We start from the raw sequence: 21,169 nt of genomic DNA, 5'->3' as shown, positions 1-21,169 counted from the left end.
CAATCAAAGTGTCCGCACTAATGATTCAATTTAATGGCAGCTTTAAGAACTAGATAATTTCATCAAGATGAACATCCAAGATGTCCGCAACTTGTGTCACTTTGTTCAAATATTCTCCCTAAGTTCAATAATGTAGTTCCACCACAATTATCAAGCTTAGTTGCTTCACAAGTTCGTATATCACAACTCCGGTTTTGATATTAAACTTAGCAATAGATTGTTCACAACAATAACTTAGAGTCCGCTCTAGCAATTATCAACAACAATCATAGGAAATATGCATAGAAAAACAATCATACTCATTCATAACATAAACTGAAAATAAAAGGAAGAATAAATCTCATAGTTCTTGAAATCCGAAGGTTTGTTGTGTCCTTGCAACCAAGAAAAGAGCTTAGCCTTGCATAACTATTGAACAACTACTCCTAAATAATGAAGAGAGCATAATTTTTGGGTTTGTAGAGGAGAGAATTTGTGTTTATTCTTTACTGGCTGCTGCCTCCTTCTTCTCCTCTTTCTCATCTCTCTTTCCTTTTATAGGCTAAGAAACCCTAGTCCTTATTTTATAAAATAGCCCTCCCTTAAGTTGACAATTTACATTTAAGTACTCCAATAACTATTTTCCCTAAAAAGGAGAAATAGCCTTGCATGAAATCTTCAATCTCTGACTTAGAGGAACTAAATTGCTGATATAAAAACCTGGATGTCGATTTAGATGCTTCAGAATGTAATTTGGACTCAGTTCTTCACGAAACCTGTTTGTTGGCAAAATTCAGTTGTCATCTTTAAAAAATCATATCTCCCTCATATGACATCTTTTTTGGTTGAAATTTGGAGCGTTTATATATCTTTGAGTAAAGAATCCAAAAAAATTGAGTTTGCATTAATTGGACTTCTGAAGCTCCAGATATTGAATTTTGAATGGGCAAAGATCAACATTGGCAGACTGCGAGATTTGACTTTGAAGGATGTGATCTCCATGATATTTCTCTTTTTATTTTTCTTGCATTACATTTCCAGAAAGGTATAGATGTTAGCTTTTTAATGCCATTAGAATCACTTCATTTCAATCTCTAGAACTCACGCTCTGCACAAAACATCAACTGAACGTCAAATCTGCCAATTACCTCAAATTTACTCCTTTTTGCATCTTTCATCCAAAAATACCTTCAAAACATAAAACAAAGAATATGAAGGCATTTTATCATTATATATATATATAATGGGCAAAACACTAGTTAACTGTGGGTGAAACTATTGAATAATATGGTTACATCATTATTTTTTCAATTTACTCCAAAACAAGTCATAAAAGAAAAACCCTAACCCATCTTCATCATTTTTTAACATCTTCTTATTCTAAGTTTGCAGGTCATTAAAGAAAAGGCAAAAAAAAAAAAAAAGGTCCCATAAACCTATACAACAAACCTAAATTGAAAATCCTAATTAAATATATTTTGGTATTGTTGCTACTACTGATGCTAATGGTCTTTGTGCAATTGCACGACCACGAGCACGTATTGTTGCTTGTGGTGGCTACTTGTGGTGGTGCTGTTAGTGACTGGATCTATTAGAATAAATTAAATGGGTTTTTGAAGATGCAATTTGCAAGAATATTTTGAATTTATTTGTTTAAAAATGATGATTCTATATATTTCAAATATTGTTGATAATGATGCTAAAACATGGCTACAAAATCTTAGGTTAGGATCCATTCGTGCTTGGGATGAAATGCAACAACAATTTTTAAAGAAGTTTTTTCCATCTTATAGAACCAACTATTTCAAAAGACAAATCACCACTTTCACTCAAAAACCAAGTGAAACATTTTACCAATGTTGAGATAGGTATCGAGACTTGCTTAATACTTGCCCTCATCATAGTTTTGAAACATGGAGATTGGTTTCATAATTTTATAAAGGATTAACACCTAAAGATAGGCAAATGGTTGAATTGATGTGCAATGAAACTTTTGAAGATAAAGACCCTAATAAAGCAATGGAGTACCTAGACTTGCTAGCTGAAAATGCATAAAATTAGAACACTACAGGCACTTATGAGGCACCAATTAAAACCCAACCTCATACATCTAGTGGGGGTATGTATATCCTTAGGGAAGATCATGACCTCCAAGGCAAGTTTGCATCTTTAGCTAGAAAAGTCAAGGCATTAGAATTGAAAAAGTGTGGTCAATTAAAATCTGTTCAAGACATTGTGTGTCAAATCTGTGAAACAAATGAACATGCAACCAATGACTATCCAAGTTTTCCTTTTATCAAGGAATGCCTCCATGAACAAGCCCATGCTTTAAACAGTTTCCAAAGGCCCAATCATAACCCATACTCGCAAACATACAATCCTAGTTGGAGAAATCACCCAAATTTCAGTTGGAAGAGTGATAACAATAATGCACAAACTTCACAGCCACCGTTTCAAGCACATTATAATTTCTAAAATTCTCATGGATATGCACCTCCTTATGCTCCACCTCCTAGAAGAAATCTTGAGGAAACATTGCAAGCATTCATTGAAAAGCAAGAGACAATCAACACTCAACTTGCTCAAAGCATCACAAATTTTAAAGATGCTCTTGCAAAATTCACATATGCTCTCAGTTTTCAAGAGAAAGGTAAGTTTCCATCTCAACCACAACAAAATCCAAAGGGGCAATACAATGCAAATGCAAGTACTTCTAGAACCCAACACATGGATCAAGTCAAATCAGTCATAACTCTTCGCAGTGGTAAGGTTATTGAAAAATCCACTCTTGAACCTTGTGAGAAAGATGAAGAGTCAATCTCTGAGGGTAAGGAAGGGGTTGAATCTAAACATTGTAAAGAAAAGACTGATTCTCCGCCAGCACTTCCATTTCCTCATGCCATGACCAAACAAAGGAAAGTCAATCACAATTCTGAAATCCCTGAAACTTTCAAACAGGTAAGGATCAATATACCTTTGTTAGATGCTATTAAACAGGTACCTTCCTATGCTAAATTTTTTAAAGATCTATGCACTGTGAAGAGAAAACTGAATGTGAAAAAGAAAGCATTTTTAGCCGAACAAGTAAGTGCTATTCTTCTAAACAATAATGCTTTGAAATATAAAGACCCTGGTTGTCCTACAATTTCTTCCTTTATTGGAGAACATAAAATTGAAAGAGCTTTACTTGATCTTGAAGCTAGTGTGAATTTACTTCCATATTCGATTTTTCAAAGTCTCAATCTAGGTGAGTTAAAACCAACTTCTGTAACTCTTTTACTTGCTGATAGATCTGTAAAAGTGCCTAGAGGAATAGTTGAGGATGTGTTAGTACAAGTTGATAAATTCATTTACCCTGTAGATTTTATTGTCTTGGATACATAACTTGTTGAAGCATGTAATTCAATTCCTGTCATTTTAGGACGTCTATTTCTTGCCACTTCTAATGCATTGATTAATTGTAAGAATGGACTGATGAAGCTATCATTTGGAAACATGACATTGGAGATGAATATTTTCAACATTTACAAGCAACCTGGAGATGATAATGATTTATAGGAAGTGGACTTTATTGAAAAATTAGTTCATGATCAATTTCAAACCACTTCTAGTGAAACTGAGATTGATGAACATGATGAGTTGCAAATGGTTTATTTTCAGGAAGAAGCAAAGGCATGTAATTGGAGACCACAAATTGAAGAATTGCCACCACAATCAATTGAGTCCATACCTTCAAGTGTTCAACCACCAAAACCTGATTTGAAGCCATTACCAATTAATCTCAAATACTCATTTTTAGGAGAAAATGAAACTTTTCCGGTAATAATCTCATCCAAACTTAATGCACATAAAGAAGGTAAGTTATTACAGACTCTGAAAATGCACAAAAATGCATTAGGATGGACGATAGCTGATATAAAAGGAATGAGTCCTTTGATTTGCACACACAGGATTTATTTGGAGGAAAATGCTAAACCATCTAGAGAAATGCAACGAAGACTTAATCCTAATATGAAAAAAGTAGTGAAAATGAAGTCATTAAGCTTCTAGATAATGGAATCATTTATCCTATTTCTGACATCAAATGGGTAAGTCCTACCCAAGTTGTACCCAAAAAGTTTGGAATCACTGTGATAACAAATGAGAAAAATGAGTTAATTCCAACTAGGACTATTACTGGTTGGCGCATGTGCATTGACTATATGAAACTTAATTTAATGACTAGAAAAGATCATTTCCCTTTACCTTTCATGGATCAAATCCTAGAAAGAGTTGCAGGTCATGGATTTTATTGTTTCCTAGATGGCTATTCAGGTTACAATCAAATTGAAATTGCATTAGAAGATCAAGAGAAGACTACTTTCACATGTCCATTTGGTACTTTTGAATATCGAAGAATGCCTTTTGGATTATGTAATGCACCAGCCACGTTTCAAATATGCATGCTTAGCATATTAAGTGATATGGTTGAACGTTTTCTTGAGATTTTTATGGATGATTTTTCTATTTTTGGTGATTCATTTTATGATTGTTTAACTAACTTGGAAAAGGTTTTGAACATATGTGAAGAGAAGAATCTTGTACTGAACTGGAAAAAATGTCACCATGTTTAAGGCATGTGAGGGTCATTTCTCATCAAGAAGGACAACTGCAAAAATCTTACAAAGTGGATTTTACTGGCCCACCATGTGTTAAAGACTCACATGCATTCTGGAAGACTTGTGAAAATTGTCATAAGTTGGGATCTATTTCGAAACGTCACATGATGCCTTTAAATCCTATTCTTGTCATTGAGATCTTTGACTGTTGGGGTATAGATTTCATGGGTCCATTTCCTCCATCATCTGGTTTCTTGTACATATTGGTCGCAGTAGATTATGTTTCAAAATGGATAGAGGCAATTCCAAGTCGAAACAATGATCACAAAACAGTGATAAAGTTTTTGAAAGAAAACATTTTAAGTCGATTTGGAATCCCTCAAGCCATGATAAGTGATGGTGGAACACATTTCTACAACAAGCCATTTGCGTCTTTAATGAAGAAATATGGAATCACACACAAAGTTGCCACCCCTTATCACCCTTAGACGAGTGGACAGGTAGAACTTACTAATAGGGAGATCAAACAGATCTTGGAGAAAACGATGAACCCTAATCGAAAAGACTGGTCTTTAAGACTTAATGATGCATTTTGGGCTTATCGAACTGCATATAAAATATCATTAGGTATGTCACCTTAGACTAGTCTATGGAAAACCTTATCACTTGCTTGTGGAAATTGAACATAAAGCTTATTGGGCTATTAAAGCTTTCAATTCAAAACATTGATGATGCAAGTCAGCTGCGAAAATTGCAAATAAATGAGCTTGAGGAAACAAGAAATGATACATATGACAATTCAAGAATTCATAAAGAAAGAATCAAAGAGTTTCATGACAAGAAAATACTGAGAAAAACATTCAATGTTGGTCAAAAAGTCTTGCTTTATAATTCTCAACTCCATTTATTTCCTGGAAAACTAAGATCAAGATGGAGCGATCCTTTTATTGTGAAACGTGTGTATCCATATGGGGCCTGTGATATCGAAAATCCAAAGAAATGGTAATGTTTTCAAGGTAAATGGCCATCGTTTGAAAGTTTATTTTGATAATTTCTCAGTTGAAAATGACTCTATTGAATTGGGGTGATCCTGTATATAAAGATTGATTCTTTTTCTCACATTGTTTTTGTGTGACTTTTGTTTTGCTAGTCTTTCACCCCAGTCAAATGGCGGATAACGGTACTCCGTGACTCTTAAGTATGTTCTTTCAGTTTCCCATGATAACTGATATCTGTGTATATATTTGTGCAATTCTTTGCTCTTTCTCCTTTCTTAGAATCTCTCCCCCAATTCTCAGTTGAAAATGGACACCACTCTTGAAAAATTGAAAAAGTATTTTCCCGCTCTGCCTCAAAATGCGATTACAAAATTTATCGTGCTAGGTGTGAAAGATTGAGGTTGTTAATGAACCATGGAATTCCTGAAGATATTCGTTGGCTAATTGAAGCAAAGGTCCGATTGTCAGGTGAGTCGTCCAATTCTTTCATTTCATACATGCCTGGAACAAGTAAAAGCACTTTTGCAAAGAAACATCATGGAAAACGACTGAAAGTCTGTCACAGATGTGCTAGATGGACTTGTAATGCCACATGTCGTTCTTTAGGAATGGTATTTGTAAATCGTGAAGATAAAATACAGTTCATTAAGGATGGCCTGAGTAAGGGGTCTTTAGATAATCTTCTATTGACTCTTGAGATGCACCCTAGTGGAGATGTGCATCATGTAATTCATGATTTATGGCCACAATTCCATAAAGAACATGCTCGACTTAGTCTTGGGAATCTGACTAAAAAAGACCATGTTTGCCAATTTTTAAGAAAAATGGATGGGAAGCCTATCCCCGACCCATAGAGGGCGTTTAAGATGTTCTTGAACGTAAAACCAAGGAAAGATGTGAGCCACAATCACAACTACCTGTACATGCACATGCTTTTTCAAAATAAATAAATAAATAAAGAGAGAGAGAGAGAGAGAGACTACGGCTGGCCTATATATAGGTGGTATGATTGCATTTTCAATTTCTCATGTATAAATTCTTCTCTTCCTTCCCTTCATTTCTACTCAACCCAAACATTCATCAAATATAGAAGTGTGTAGAAATGGTAGGTTCCTCAAGTCATCACATAAACAATATTTGTGTTTTCGTTGGATCCAGTCCTGGGAAAGAAAAGGAGTTTTTAGAATCAGCAAATCATCTTGGTTAGGTACTAGCTGAGCGAAAGATTCATTTAGTGTATAGAGGAGGTAGCCTGGGGTTAATGGGGGGAGTGTCAATAGCTGTATTTTTAGGAGGTAGTCAAGTTTTGGGGGTAGTTCCCAAAGCTTTAGCACAAAGGGATATCATTGGAAAAACAATTGGAGAGGAATTACAGGTCCCCACAATGTCTGATCGACTGAATGCAATGTTTAACCATGCTAATGCCTTCATTGCCTTACCAGGTGGTCTGGGCACATTGGAAGAGATGTTTCATATTTCCTCTTGGGCCCAACTGCACATTCACCATAAACCCATAGGTTTGTTAAATGTTAATGGTTTTATGATAAGTTGTTGTCTTTTCTTGATCATGCTGTGGAACATGAATTTCTAACATCTTCAACACGACAAATCATAATCTCTGCTGCTACTGCTGAACAATTGATTGACCAACTATAATATTTCATCCCTGTAATTAATCCCTCCATGAGTTGCATAAATTGGTCAACTAAGGAAAGTCGTAAAAAGATTAGATTAGATTTGAGCCTACGTTTGTAAATATTTGCATCTTTTGGTTTTATTATTGTGTTTTGTTGTTTCTTATATTTGTTTAAGTGTGTTTCAGGTTTGTCAGTGTTTGCTATTTCAGGTGATGTCTTTTATACTCTATCTTTCTACCTTAAGACAGTGAGGACAATGTCTCATTTTGGTTGGGGGAAAGGGTAGTAGTTGATATCTTAAAAAAAAAAAACTATATGTTGAAGTTATATGTGTGAAGAATCATCCTAACCCGAGGAAGTTAACCTTAAACATTAGAGCAAAAATTTGTTTTTCTTCCAAGTAAAGCCCCATAACTATATATTGATATTTTGAACACAAAAGAAAGGTTTAGTAATATCTTGTTTAAGAGGTATTGAGCAGATATATGAATTTAATGAGAATTTGTTTATCTGGATAGATTAATGAAAGTTGAATGATGAATGCCTTGCTTTATGGAACTTGTAATTTTTTTTTTCTATTTTAACGCTTTGATTACTAGGGACTAGTAATAAGCTGGTTGGGGGTGTGATTAGTACTTAAAAGTGCATATTTATCAAGGTTTTATATCATCATTTTACACGTGAAATATCAATAACTCCTTAACTAAAACATGTTTTATAATAACAAGTCTGATACTATAAAATGCCTTAATATATGGTCAATGTTCATCTTAAATGCATGCCTATCACATAAATCAAAGGATTGATTGATGAGCTCAAGTATGGAAATTGAAAGGACAAAGAGAGGGCCGAACTTAGAAAAGAGATGTTGGCGTAGTCCAAATTGGAACACTATTCGGTAATTGGGTCATATCTCGAGTTGTAAATGTCAAAATGATCTCAAATTTTTACAAAAATTCAGTAAGACATAGGTCTACAACTTTCATGTGGACACCAAGATCTAAGAAGGCCGTTTGCATGTCCAAATTATAGCAACAACGGAGAAGTCCGAATCTGTCCTGTAGCCCAAACATTGTTCAGTGTTTGGCCCATATCTAGAGTTCTAGAAGTCCAAATGACCTCCATTTTTTTTTCCTGGAAAGCTGAGTCAATTTCCTACAACTTTCATGTTTTCAAGTGGTCCATGTTCTGATGCTAGCAATTTCATTTTATTAAGATAAAAAGATAAGGATTTTCACCAAGTCAAGAGTTGGTCACCCACTCAACAATTAGTCATCAAATCAATAATTCCGAATTTTGGCCTATAAAAGGAGGCATTTGCCATGCATTTAAGGGCTGGATTGTTCAGATCAAGAACTTGCTCTTCCTATCTCTCTTTATATTTTTTTGTAATTTTTAAGTTTTGCTTCATTAATATCATGTTTATGCTTTTCATTTCCTTTCCTTTTCTTAGTTAACTTGTATCTTATTTATGTTCTTGTTTTGTTTATTTATGTTTCTCTTCTTCATTATGTTTAGCTAAGTTTATTATGTCAAGGTGAAAAGGTTACACTAATGGTGTAAGAATAAGTATAGTATAAACTCAACATGGACCTTAATGTTTAATATTAACATGTCTTATTTTTTTATCTTACTAATTCTTAATACCTTGCTTGTTAAATGGTTAATCTAGATTTGTGTTGTATAACACTTGGTACAACAAATGTTTGGCACTCTCATAGCCCAACCGTATGGTATTACCTACACCTGTGCTATGAAAGGAACTTGATTTGTTGTTAATATAAGTTAGCATCATGAATTCCTGAAAATATTTAAAAGTTTGGTGTTACGTAAATAAGATAATTAATATGATCATGTTAACAATTTATAATGAACTATTAATGACAAATCATCCGATTGAAACGTCATTCGAGTGTGGTTTCCAAATTAAGTAATAAGAGTTTATATTATACTTGTTTGAAATACCATTAGTGGATCCTCTAACCTTAACATTTGTTTTTATCATTGTTTAATCCTTACAGTAATCTTCCATCTCAATGTTCTCATTAATTTTTTCGTCTTCTTTTTTACTACTACTACTATTATTATTATTTACATTCTTGTTATATTTTATGTACGTTAAGTATGCTCTGTGTTTGATCAAGGATCCTGACATTGTTGGTCTTGCCTTGTTCATTCGCATCAGAAATCTATTTATATTATATAATATATCTCCTTGATCTTTTCATAAACTCAGTATATAGGCTGGACACCTGTGACCCGATCTTTTAGATCATTCTCAGGTATAACAACGCCACGTATTGAGTATTATTATTATTATTATTACTATTAATATTATTATTACTATTACTATTATTGTTATTATTGTTGTTATTATTGTTGTTGTATTGTTATTTATAATTTATACAATTAACCTCTCTATGGTTCAACCCCGGTCTTACCGGGTTATTTATTACTTCGACACTCCTACACTTAGGAGAAGACATCAATCTTTTGGTTGTGTCACATACGTCCCTCCAAACGGTTAACCATTTGAGGATGTCCTCTTAGTCCCCTGTTCACACTTCCATCATCTCTGTCGCACCCGACATCGCGGCGACTCTAAAAAATAAAAGTATGTCATGGAAAGAATGGATTTCTGGCATCCGGTTCTTTTAAGGAAAAAATGTCTTGTCTAAGGAGTCACCACCTAGTATTATGGTCACTAGGAACCCTAACTGGTCAACAGAGATTCTATGGCTCGGGATTGGTTATGTAAAGTGGAAGATATTATCACCCCTTAAAAGTTCTGCCTAAGGCAGACTGCATTGCTGGTTTTGTCTTAAATTACTAAATGTTTATTAGTTTACGCTATGATAATTTGCTTATAATATTCCTGACTCTGGCGTCAGTGAAAATTCAACTACGAATATCTCCAACTCTGACATTGATAAATATTACGTAGCTATAAAATAAATTAGATTAATATTTTTTATTCCATACTCTAGCGCCAGTGAATAAAAAAAAAAAATTATTTTTACGCATGTACATATTTTTTTATTTTTCTAGCTAAATAAAATAAAATACAATGAATAAAAATAATATAAATTTAAACCAGTATTTTTATTCCTGACTCTAGCATTAGTGAATAAACCAATAAATTTACATTATTTTTATTCATGCATACTCATTTTTTATTTTTTTATTTTTTCTACTTCTTTTTATTTTTCTGTTTTTTATTTTTTTGACGGGTTGGGCCCAACTCAGCCCACATAGGCTGGGCTGGACCCAGCCGGCCCAGCCCAGCCTAGTCACTGGCCCAAGCCAGTGACCCGGCTGGGCCACACAAGGCACACGTCATCTAAATCACGCGTGCATGGCCCTTGATATTGAATTCAAAATAGATGGCGAAAATTAATTAACAAACAGCGAGCAACTGAATTTGGGTTAACACAGAGCAGAAGACTTACCTGGTTCTTTTGCAAAGAATTTGTGCGTAATTGATGAGGGCGACGCTTCTACCTTCGACTTTCTTATTACTCCTTTTACTTGTCTCTCACGTTGTATTCCTTTCCTGTGTCTCTGTTTCGGCTTGTTTTTTCGTTTCTTTACTCTGTTTGCAGAACACCATCTCTCTCTCTCTTGGCCGGTTTTCTCTCTTGTTTTTCTTAAGTCAGAACTGGTGAGGGAAGCCTATTTCTGGTATGGGAGTTCTGGAGATGAACCTAAAAGTTCTGTGCTTTGCTTGTGTTTCTCTTCTTTCCGGTTTCTTTCATCTCTCTCCCTCTCTCTTTTGGGTTTTTCTTCGCCTTCTCTGATCTCTTTTTTTGTTTTTCCTCTTTGTTCCTGGCTTCTTTCTTTTGTTGTGTTCTTGTTTCCAGTGTTCTTTCCCACGAGGAAGATTTAGTTCAGATTTTTATGCTATACGTTATGCAATTTGGGGGGTTTTTGATTTGTGATGATCTAAAATATAGAAGAAATTAAACTAGCTAACGAAATTAATTGAAATCAAAATTTATCAAGAAAACAAACCTTGGTCGCAAACACACATCCACCAACGAAAATTGCAGTTTATGTTCTGAAATTTTATCTTTTCTTAACGTTGATTAATTAACGGATCCGCCGTATAACTAATCCTAACCAACAAACAATCAAAATGTCTGCACTAATGATTCAATTTAATGGCAGCTTTAAGAACTAGATAATTTCATCAAGATGAACATCCAAGATGTCCGCAGCTTGTGTCACTTTGTTCAAATGTTCTCCCTAAGTTCAATAATGTAGTTCCACCACAGTTATCAAGCTTAGTTGCTTCACAAGTTCGTATATCACAACTCCAGTTTTGATATTAAACTTAGCAATAGATTGTTCACAACAATAACTTAGAGTCCGCTCTAGCAATTATCAACAACAATCATAGGAAATATGCATAGGAAAACAATCATACTCATTCATAACATAAACTAAAAATAAAAGGAAGAATAAATCTCATAGTTCTTGAAATCCGAAGGTTTGTTGTATCCTTGCAACCAAGAAAAGAGCTTAGCCTTGCATAACTATTGAACAACTACTCCTAAATAATGAAGAGAGCATAATTTTTGGGTTTGTAGAGGAGAGAATTTGTGTTTATTCTCTGCTGGCTGCTGCCTCCTTCTTCTCCTCTTTCTCATCTCTCTTTCCTTTTATAGGCTAAGAAACCCTAGTCCTTATTTTATAAAATAGCCCTCCCTTAAGTTGACAATTTACATTTAAGTACTTCAATAACTATTTTCCCTAAAAAGAAGAAATAGCCTTGCATGAAATCTTCAATCTCTGACTTAGAGGAACTAAATTGCTGATATAAAAACCTGGATGTCGATTTAGATGCTTCAGAATGTAATTTGGACTCGGTTCTTCACGAAACCTGTTTGTTGGCAGAATTCAGTTGTCATCTTTAAAAAATCATATCTCCCTCATATGACATCTTTTTTGGTTGAAATTTGGAGCGTTTATATATCTTTGAGTAAAGAATCCAAAAAAATTGAGTTTGCATTAATTGGACTTCCGAAGCTCCAGATATTGAATTTTGAATGGGCAAAGATCAACATTGGCAGACTGCGAGATTTGACTTTGAAGGATGTGATCTCCATGATATTTCTCTTTTTATTTTTCTTGCATTACATTTCCAGAAAGGTATGGATGTTAGCTTTTTAATGTCATTAGAATCACTTCATTTCAATCTCTAGAACTCACACTCTGCACAAAACATCAACTGAACGTCAAATCTGCCAATTACCTCAAATTTACTCCTTTTTGCATCTTTCATCCAAAAATACCTTCAAAACATAAAACAAAGAATATCAAGGCATTTTATATATATAAAATGGGCAAAACACTAGTTAACTGTGGGTGAAACTATTGAATAATATGGTTACATCATTATTTTTTCAATTTACTCCAAAACAAGTCATAAAAGAAAAACCCTAACCCATCTTCATCATTTTTTAACATCTTCTTATTCTAAGTTTGCAAGTCATTAAAGAAAAGGCAAAAAAAAAAGGTCCCATAAACCCATACAACAAACCTAAATTGAAAATCCTAATTAAATATATTTTGGTATTGTTGCTACTACTGATGCTAATGGTCTTTGTGCAATTGCACGACCACGAGCACGTATTGTTGCTTGTGGTGGCTACTTGTGGTGGTGCTGTTAGTGACTGGATCTATTAGAATAAATTAAATGGGTTTTTGAAGATGCAATTTGCAAGAATATTTTGAATTTATTTGTTTAAAAATGATGATTCTATGTATTTCAAATATTGTTGATACTGATGCGTATTAAAAAATTGAATATTTCTTTCAACATTTTTTTATCATTACTAATGGAGATAATAGAGACATCGAGAGCAATTAAAAAGACAATAATAATTTTATTATAGGTTTTAATCTCCTCAAATAAAACTTATTGTTTTTCTTTGATAATAATAATATTTTTCTTCAAATTTATTAATAATAATAATAATTTTATCATTCAATTAAAATTTATAATTTTTTTCAAAATTAATGATATATTTTTTAAAATTTCTTAATTATGATATTAATAATATTAATTATAATAAAAACAATAAAATTTATAATATAAATAATAATATTTTTAATATTAGCAATATTAATTATAATACAAATAATAATATTTTTAATAATAATAATAATAATAAACTTCAAAATATTTATAATATAAATAATAACAATAAACTTACTCAAGTTTAAGTGGTCTGTCTGTAATATCAGGCCTAAGAGCTTTGAGCCTCTCTTAAATGGCGGATCCAAAAGCCTTGCACACAGTAAAAGTGTAAATAGAGCTAACTCATAAACTTAACTTGTTTTTTCTCTTTAGCTGAATTTTTTTTTTTTTAAAAAAAACAATAATAATAATACCCAACCAACAAATATCCCTTGAACTCATTTTCCAATTATTTTTTCAATTTACTCCTAAACAATAGATTCAACAAAGAAACTTATAAAATAAAGAGAAAAACCTTAACCCCTCTTCATCGTCTCTTTACAACTTCTTATTCTAAGTATGCAAGTCATAAAAGAAAAGGAAAATCAAAGAAAGTCCCATAAACCCATCCAACAAACCTAAATTGAAAATCCTAATCAAATATACTTTGTTGCCGTCGCTACTAATGGTGATGGTGTTCGTGCTTGAGCTCGAGCTCGTGCTTGTGCCAGTGCCTGTGCTCGTGCTCGTGCTCGTGCTGCTGTCATTGTTGCTAGTGATGGTGTCGGTGGCGGTGGCTGCTGTTGCTGGTGGTGGTTGTGGTGTTGCTTCTAGTGACTCGGTCTGTTTCAATGAATTAAATAGCATATTGGATGTGCATTTTTATTAGATCATCTATTGATACAAAATTTTCGCACTTGCAATTTCATTTACTCTCACCTGGGCATCGAACATGTTCATGTACTTGATCTTAGTGTTTCCATCCATTCGTCCTGCATTCGGCTGGAAAAGGCAAAAATCAAGAGTCTCAGGCCTTGTATCGCTTCTGTAGGCAAAGTAAGGGTAGGGATTGATTGCGAAAGGCGAACCATTCGCACTATTAAACTCCAACAAGCCCTTCATCAGATCCCCATAACTTGGATCAAAGTTTCCAGAAGAAGGAGGCTCAGACTGCTTAAGCAGTCCCATCGAATGAACTGTGGAGACCTTAATTTTACCCCCGAGCGATGCATCATTTAGAGCATTCTGTACATTTTGCATTGCTGGTAAGAGCTTGTTCATGAGATTCTGGTCATTGGAAGTCATGACCTCGTTGCCAACAGTGATGAGGATGATATTGCTAGCTGGATAGAAGGGAAGAACGTTTGTGTTGATCCAGCTCTTGGCAAAATTGGGATCAGAGGCTAGTCCTGGAATGTCACCATTTGCAGTGCCGATAACAATTCCAATTCCGGTGTTGGCTAAGGCTTCGATTATGGCGGGGTCCGATCCATATAATCGGACCTTTTGGATTGAAGTGGATTGAAGAAGCTTTGGGGTGGATGGTGGTGGTGGAAGGTTGTCCGCAACTTGGCCATAGTTTATACCGATGAATGATTGCGGGTCTGCACAAAAAGCAGCAAAATTTAAAGCAGATGATCAGACAGCAATTTTTAAACGACAAAACAGAACACCAACATTTTTTGTTTTCATAGACTGAAATGAAGACAGCTCAGTTAAGGTAAATTCTTTAGAAATGGAAGGAGGTAATTAAAATAGAAAGAGACGCAAACTTACTTGCGATTTTTACAGTCTGTAAGAAGGAAAGGAGTAGGAAAGCAACAGTACAAGGAAGAAGCACCATGGCTCAGGAGGAGCGGTTTCTATTCTGCATTTTTTGAAACTGGAGTGGGCATTAAATATAGAATATGCTACAGGTCAAGGGCACAAGCGTAAAGATGACTTCGGATATGTTCTTATTATAGAATATCATATGGGTGAAACTTCAAATTAATAGAAACCAATTAGGATTTACTAGTTTGGTGAAACTTCAAATAGAAACCAATTAGGATATACTAGTTTGGTGTCCTATGCTATGCCGCAGGTTTACCTTTTAAATATCATAAAAATATAAGATGTAAAAGCATTGGGTCTGGTTGCAAAGTCGGACTCAAAAGGACTGAGTCTGACTGCAACGCCAAACCCAACAATAATATTTATAATATTAATAATAATATTTCACTTGTTTGCCAAAATTTTTATTTTTTGTAATCCTTCAAAAAAAAATTATGGTTTTTCTTCGATAGTAATAATAGTTTTTAAAAATTTATTAATGATAATGATAATCATAATGATAATAATCATCATTATTTTTACACTTCAAATCAAATCTATGATTGTTTTTCAATATTGATAATATTTTTTTCAAATTTATTAATTATTTTATTAATAATATTATATAATTATAATAAAAATAATTATATTTATAACACAAATAATACTATTTTTAATATTAATACTTTTAATTATAATAAAAATAATTATATTTAGAAACCTAAGACCCAAGAACCTTGGGTCCTGAGGCAGGACCCCTTAGCCTTGGGTCTTGACTCAGCCCAAGAGAGCTGGGTCCTGACGCATGACCTATTAGCCTTGGGTCCTGACGCAGCCCAAGGAAACTGGGTCCTGACGCAGAACTCATTAGCCTTGGGTTGTAACGTCAAACCCAAATGCGTTGGATCATGACACAACCCAAGAAAAGTAGGTCCTGATGCAGGACCTAAGAGATTGAGTCCTGACGCAAGATCAATAATGTTGGTTAGGCAGGTCCTGATAGGCCAGGACCCAACATTGATGGATCCAGCCATTTTAAAACAAAAACCGATTCAAACTGATCAGTTTGACTCAGTTTTTTCCGGTTTTGGATCGGTTTGTTTTCGACTTTTTCCGGTTTGTGTTCAATTCAGTTCTGTTATTTCAATAGTGCCTTTTTAGTGTCAATTTTTTTAGAATTCATGGCTTTTCTAAAAGAATAGCATGGCTTTTCTAGAATTCATGCGAAAATATACTTTTGCATATTAATTTAGTCAAACCAAACTGATTAATTATTCTGTTCATTAATTTTTTTTGTTGCCTTGGTTATTTTTTATAAAATGAACTCAAATCGTTTGGAAAGTTATGGTACGATGACAAACACTTCAAAGCTAGCTTGTTAACGTATAGTTCCTCCAGCCCTAACAACTAACACTAAGCATTGTCAAAACCGTTGCATCTGCTTATAGATTCTTTGAAGACAAGTTCTCCTTCCAAGTTTCAAAGCTTTTCTGTAGAAATAAACATGCACAATTTTCCTTTATCAGCTGAACCTACTAATACGTGGGCACAATGTCATCTATCTTTAGGGTTCTAGAACCCTGTTGCTTTAATAATACTTTATGTAGAGCTCGTGAAGATAAAATAAGGATCCGAGGTCAGGGTTAGATAAAGGAACAGGGTTCTAACCCTTAAAATAAGGCAGAATAAATTGTGCAACAGAGTATTGAACAATGAAGTACCAAAAAAATAATCCAAATTAGAGGTCATTTTCATCCACATGCTAATAAATTGGCACAGCCACATACTATAAAAGACAAACCATTATAAAAATAATAATACAAAAATTAATGTTTAACTATCATTATTATTAAATTAAGTCTAACTTGGGATGTTAATTTCTCATCTTAGTTGAAACTATAAAAGCAGAGAATTAAAAAAAAACCAAAATTATTCTACATAAATATAATAGAGTTAAATTATTACCTTCGAAGACGGTTTATATATATATACACACACACACACACACACACACACACACAAATCAAAGCTCAAACCAATTTTCAGAAGTTTACATAGCAATTTGATCTATGGATTTCACACCAATAACCCTTTGTGAGTCTCAAAAAAGAGGAACCTTCTCGTCTTCGCCGTTACACTTGTAGGATTGAAGGGTGGAGAATGCTTTTCAGTTTTCAATACTTCTTTTCAACATGAATGATGCAACCATATTATTCGATAGTTTCACCCACATTTAACTAGTGTTTTGCCTATGTTTTATATATAAAATGCCTTGATATTCTTTGTTTTATGTTTTGAAGGCACTTTTGGATGAAAGATGCAAAAAGGAGTAAATTGGAGGTAATTGACAGAATTGATCTTCAGTCGATGTTTTGTGCAGAGCGTGAGTTCTAGAGGTCAAAATGAAGTGATTCCAATGGCATCAAAAAGCTAACTCTATACCTTTCTGGAAATTTAAGGCAAGAAAATAAAATAAGGAAGAGCATGTAAATCACAGCCTTCAAAGTCAAATCTCGCAATCTGCCAGTGTTAACCTTTGGTCATTCCAACTTGAATATCTGGAGCTACAGAAGTCCAATTGATGCAAACTCAATTGTGTTGGATTCCTGACGCAAAGGCCTATCAACGCTCCAAATTTCAGGTAAAAAAAATTTCATATGATGGAGATATGAGTTTTCAAAGATGACAACTGAATTTTGCCAGCAAACAGGTTTCGTGAAGAAACGAGTCCAAATCATCTCCAGTGAATTCACCCTTAACTTCCGTGGCTCCAACATCATCTCCAGAATTGATTGCAGGTGATAAGCTCGCAACCTGCTGGGAATCCACAACTTCTGCAGAAGTCCCAAACTTCTTGCCTCTTGCCTTGTGCAGAGATTTTCCTGTTCCATCATGTGACTCGAATCTTGTGTGATCACCATTGGGGTCCTCATTTTCAGATTGCTATGATTGCTGTAAAGAGGAAGTGATAAAGGGAATCTTTAGCATGTATATTTTTCACTATTCATGCTTGATTTTGAAATATTTTGGATGCGTTGCACAAGTTAATTAGAATTTTGAATCCCTTTTTGAACAATTGACCTTGTGGGAAATTAATGTGTTTTCAGATACTAGATTACTAAATAGGTAAAATCCGACAATAAAGCTGAACATTGATTGATTTTGGGCTGCCAAGGAAGTTATACAACTTAGTTCCAGGCATTTATCTCCATTTTCAAAATCTGAGATGAAGATCTACAAAACATATAAAGGGCATAGAGCTTAGTTTTGTTGTTTTGAAGCCCAAAGAGTGAGTTGAAAAATAGGGATTGAATCAGACCTGAAATTCTCGCATGCCAAATGCTGTCTCGGGTTGTGGACCATATCGCAAGTCTTAGAGGTCCAAAAAGTTCTGAGATCAACGCCACTGAAAAGAAGATTCTATTTTCTACAATTTCTCCAGAAATAATGATATTTGAATTCACATGTTTTCTATCTCAAATCTGGCCCGCAATATCCGGATAAGAGGGAATACAAAACAAAGAAGGAAACTTTCTTCATCCCATCGGGGGGTAAAAAGGCCAGAATATAAAAGACATGAAGGGGGGTTAGCTAGGGTAACGGAGAGACAGGGAGAGACCCTACAATACACCAAAAAAAAAACAAGATGGAGAGAGGAGGCGACACAAAAAGTGGAGACAAAAACAAGGAGTTGAAAATCAGAGCAAATTGGAAGACACCTAGCTATTCTACTGCAATTCTCTACTTTTAAGTGATGTTCATTGTATCAAGTTTGTTTCTCTTTAATTCAACTATGGAGTATACTTTTGTTCTAGGATATTTGATGTAAACTTACTATGAATATGTGAACAATTTCTTTGATTGAATTAATACATTTGTTGAGTATTTCATTCTATGTTTAATGCTTGTGTATGTTTGGCTAACATTTGCATGATTTGGGATTCAATTTGAGACTGAGAAGTGATAATTATTTTAGACAGTGTTTGAAATACCTTAAGAAATCTATAAGATAAAGATATCCTAGGAACTTTTGTAATCTTTAAAGGTTTTACGGTACTTAATAAATTTAGACAAGTTCAGAAATTTCGTAGAGTATATGAAGTTTGATTGTCAAAATAATTCATTGATACTTGAGAGAGATTAGTGTTTAAATTAGAAAAACCTGATTATCAATGCTAGGAATAATTAATTTAATTAAGAAAGTTCACATAGAAATAGCTACAGTAAGTCAGAAATCCTAGAATCAGTAGAATTGAATTCAATAATATTTAATTAGTTGGTTGTTTGTTTTGAATCATTAATTATTGTTTCATAAACTATCTCATTCGATTCCTCAAATAGATCATAATATAAACGATTTTGGTAATTAGTAGTAATTTTTACAAATCCTCATGGGATGATACTCTACTCATCATTTTGTTATTTGTTACGATTCTTGCACTTACGAAATTAATCAACAAGCTTTTGGCGCTGTTGTCGGGGATTTAAGATAAAATCACTAATAATATTAATGAGTTAAATTTGATCTAATTTGATTACTTTTTGCCTTTAGATTTTTAGGTGTTTGTCTAGTGCATGAGAAGCAATAAAAATTAGCCGTTGCTGCAATAAAAATTAGATTGAGAGAACTGCAAAGGAATTAAGAAAGAAAATGTGAGGGACTCAGAACAACTCAAACATCATGGCAAACAATGAAAATCCTGAGCAACACACACGAGCATTTAGAGATTTTTCTCTCTCACAAGTAACAAAAATCCATTATGTTATCAGGTAACCAAGGATTGAGGCCAATAATTTTGAGATCAAACCAGCAATATTATAGATGATTCAGACTTCAATTCAGTTTTATGGGTTGTCGAGTGATGATCCTAATGCCTATATTGCAAGTTTCTTGGAAATCTGTTACACATTTAAGCATAATGATGTTATTAATGATGCCATTCACCTCAAATTGTTTCCTTTTTCTCTACGAGATAGAGTGACGAACTGGTTAAACTCGATGCCTGTAGACTCAGTCATCAGTTGGAAAGATTTAGCTCATAAATTCCTTGCCAAATTTTTTCCACTAGCTAAGACAACAAAGATGCGTATTGACATCTCAAATTTCACCCAACTTGAGAGTGAACCACTGTATGAGGCATGAGAGAGATATATGGATTTTCTTAGGTGGTGCCCTTACCATGGACTGCCAAAGTAGATACAAGTGCAAAATTTCTACAATGGATTAGCAAACCTCCACAAGAACACTAATCGATGCAGCTTCAAGAGGAGCTTTTATAAGTAATTCACAGGATGATGCTTACAACTTATTGGAAGAAATGGCCATGAACAATTACCAATGGCCATCATATTCCTTGAAAAGTGGATCCTGCTCTAATAGCTCCGAATAAATTAAATACATGTATTAAGATAGAAGGCTTCTTATTCCACAACAACGAAAGCACGTTTTCACTCATTCATATAATGAAAAAAAATATACAGAAGAAGACTATTGGGGAGCATGAAATTGATGCTATCACGACATTAACATCTCAAGTCCATTTGCTTACTCAACAACTAAAAGCCACTCAACTAACAACACATGTCATCCATACAACATGTAATTTCTGCCATGGAAACCATCCAAGTGAAGAGTGTCAAGTTGAGAACCCTTTGTCTCAAGTAGAGCATGCTTATTTTATGTCAAATTACAACTGGCATAACAACCCTTACGGTGCAACATATAATCCCGGCTGAAGAAATCATCCTAATTTTTCATGAAACAATCAAACTATCATGAAGAATCCAACCATTCCATCCTCAAGTGAGCGCATGAAAGAGAAATCAACACTTGAAGAAGCTATGACACAATTAGCAAACAACACTAGCATATTCATGACTGAAACGAATACTAATCTGCAGAACCAAGCAGCTACAATTGAAAATTTAGAGGTTTAAGTTGGCCAACTAGCCAATATGCTAATGGGTAGACAACAAGGAAATCTACCAAGCATAACTGAAATTAATCATAAGGAGCAATGCAAGGCCATAACCTTAAGAAGTGGAAAAGAAGCAGAGTAAACTGCTGGAAACAAGAGTGCAAGCAAAGAAGAGGAGGAGCAAGTGGCCAAACCACTTCAGAGCATGAAAACATTTGACGCTCTGATAGAACCAACAAAAGAAATGATACCAAGAATTCCATTT

At 34.1% G+C, this 21,169-nt stretch overlaps 1 protein-coding gene and 1 pseudogene across 1 annotated transcript; one reads left to right on the top strand and one right to left on the bottom strand.

The window, feature by feature from the left end:
• Positions 1 to 1,484: 1,484 nt before the first annotated feature.
• Positions 1,485 to 21,169, top strand: part of LOC140954556 (uncharacterized) — a 104,358-nt pseudogene continuing 84,673 nt past the window's right edge.
• Positions 14,069 to 21,167, bottom strand: LOC118039878 (glucan endo-1,3-beta-glucosidase 7). The gene is made up of 3 exons (XM_073404405.1): positions 21,019 to 21,167; positions 20,817 to 20,881; positions 14,069 to 14,778 (listed from the first exon to the last, which is right to left on the bottom strand). The coding sequence occupies exons 1-3, from the start codon at positions 21,165 to 21,167 to the stop codon at positions 14,069 to 14,071; spliced, it is 924 nt and encodes a 307-aa protein (XP_073260506.1).

This window comes from Populus alba, chromosome 14, assembly GCF_005239225.2.
Source record: "Populus alba chromosome 14, ASM523922v2, whole genome shotgun sequence".
Taxonomy (NCBI): Eukaryota; Viridiplantae; Streptophyta; class Magnoliopsida; order Malpighiales; family Salicaceae; genus Populus; species Populus alba.
The sequence above is the reverse complement of the archived record's forward strand: the minus strand, read 5'-3'. Positions and strand labels throughout refer to the sequence as shown.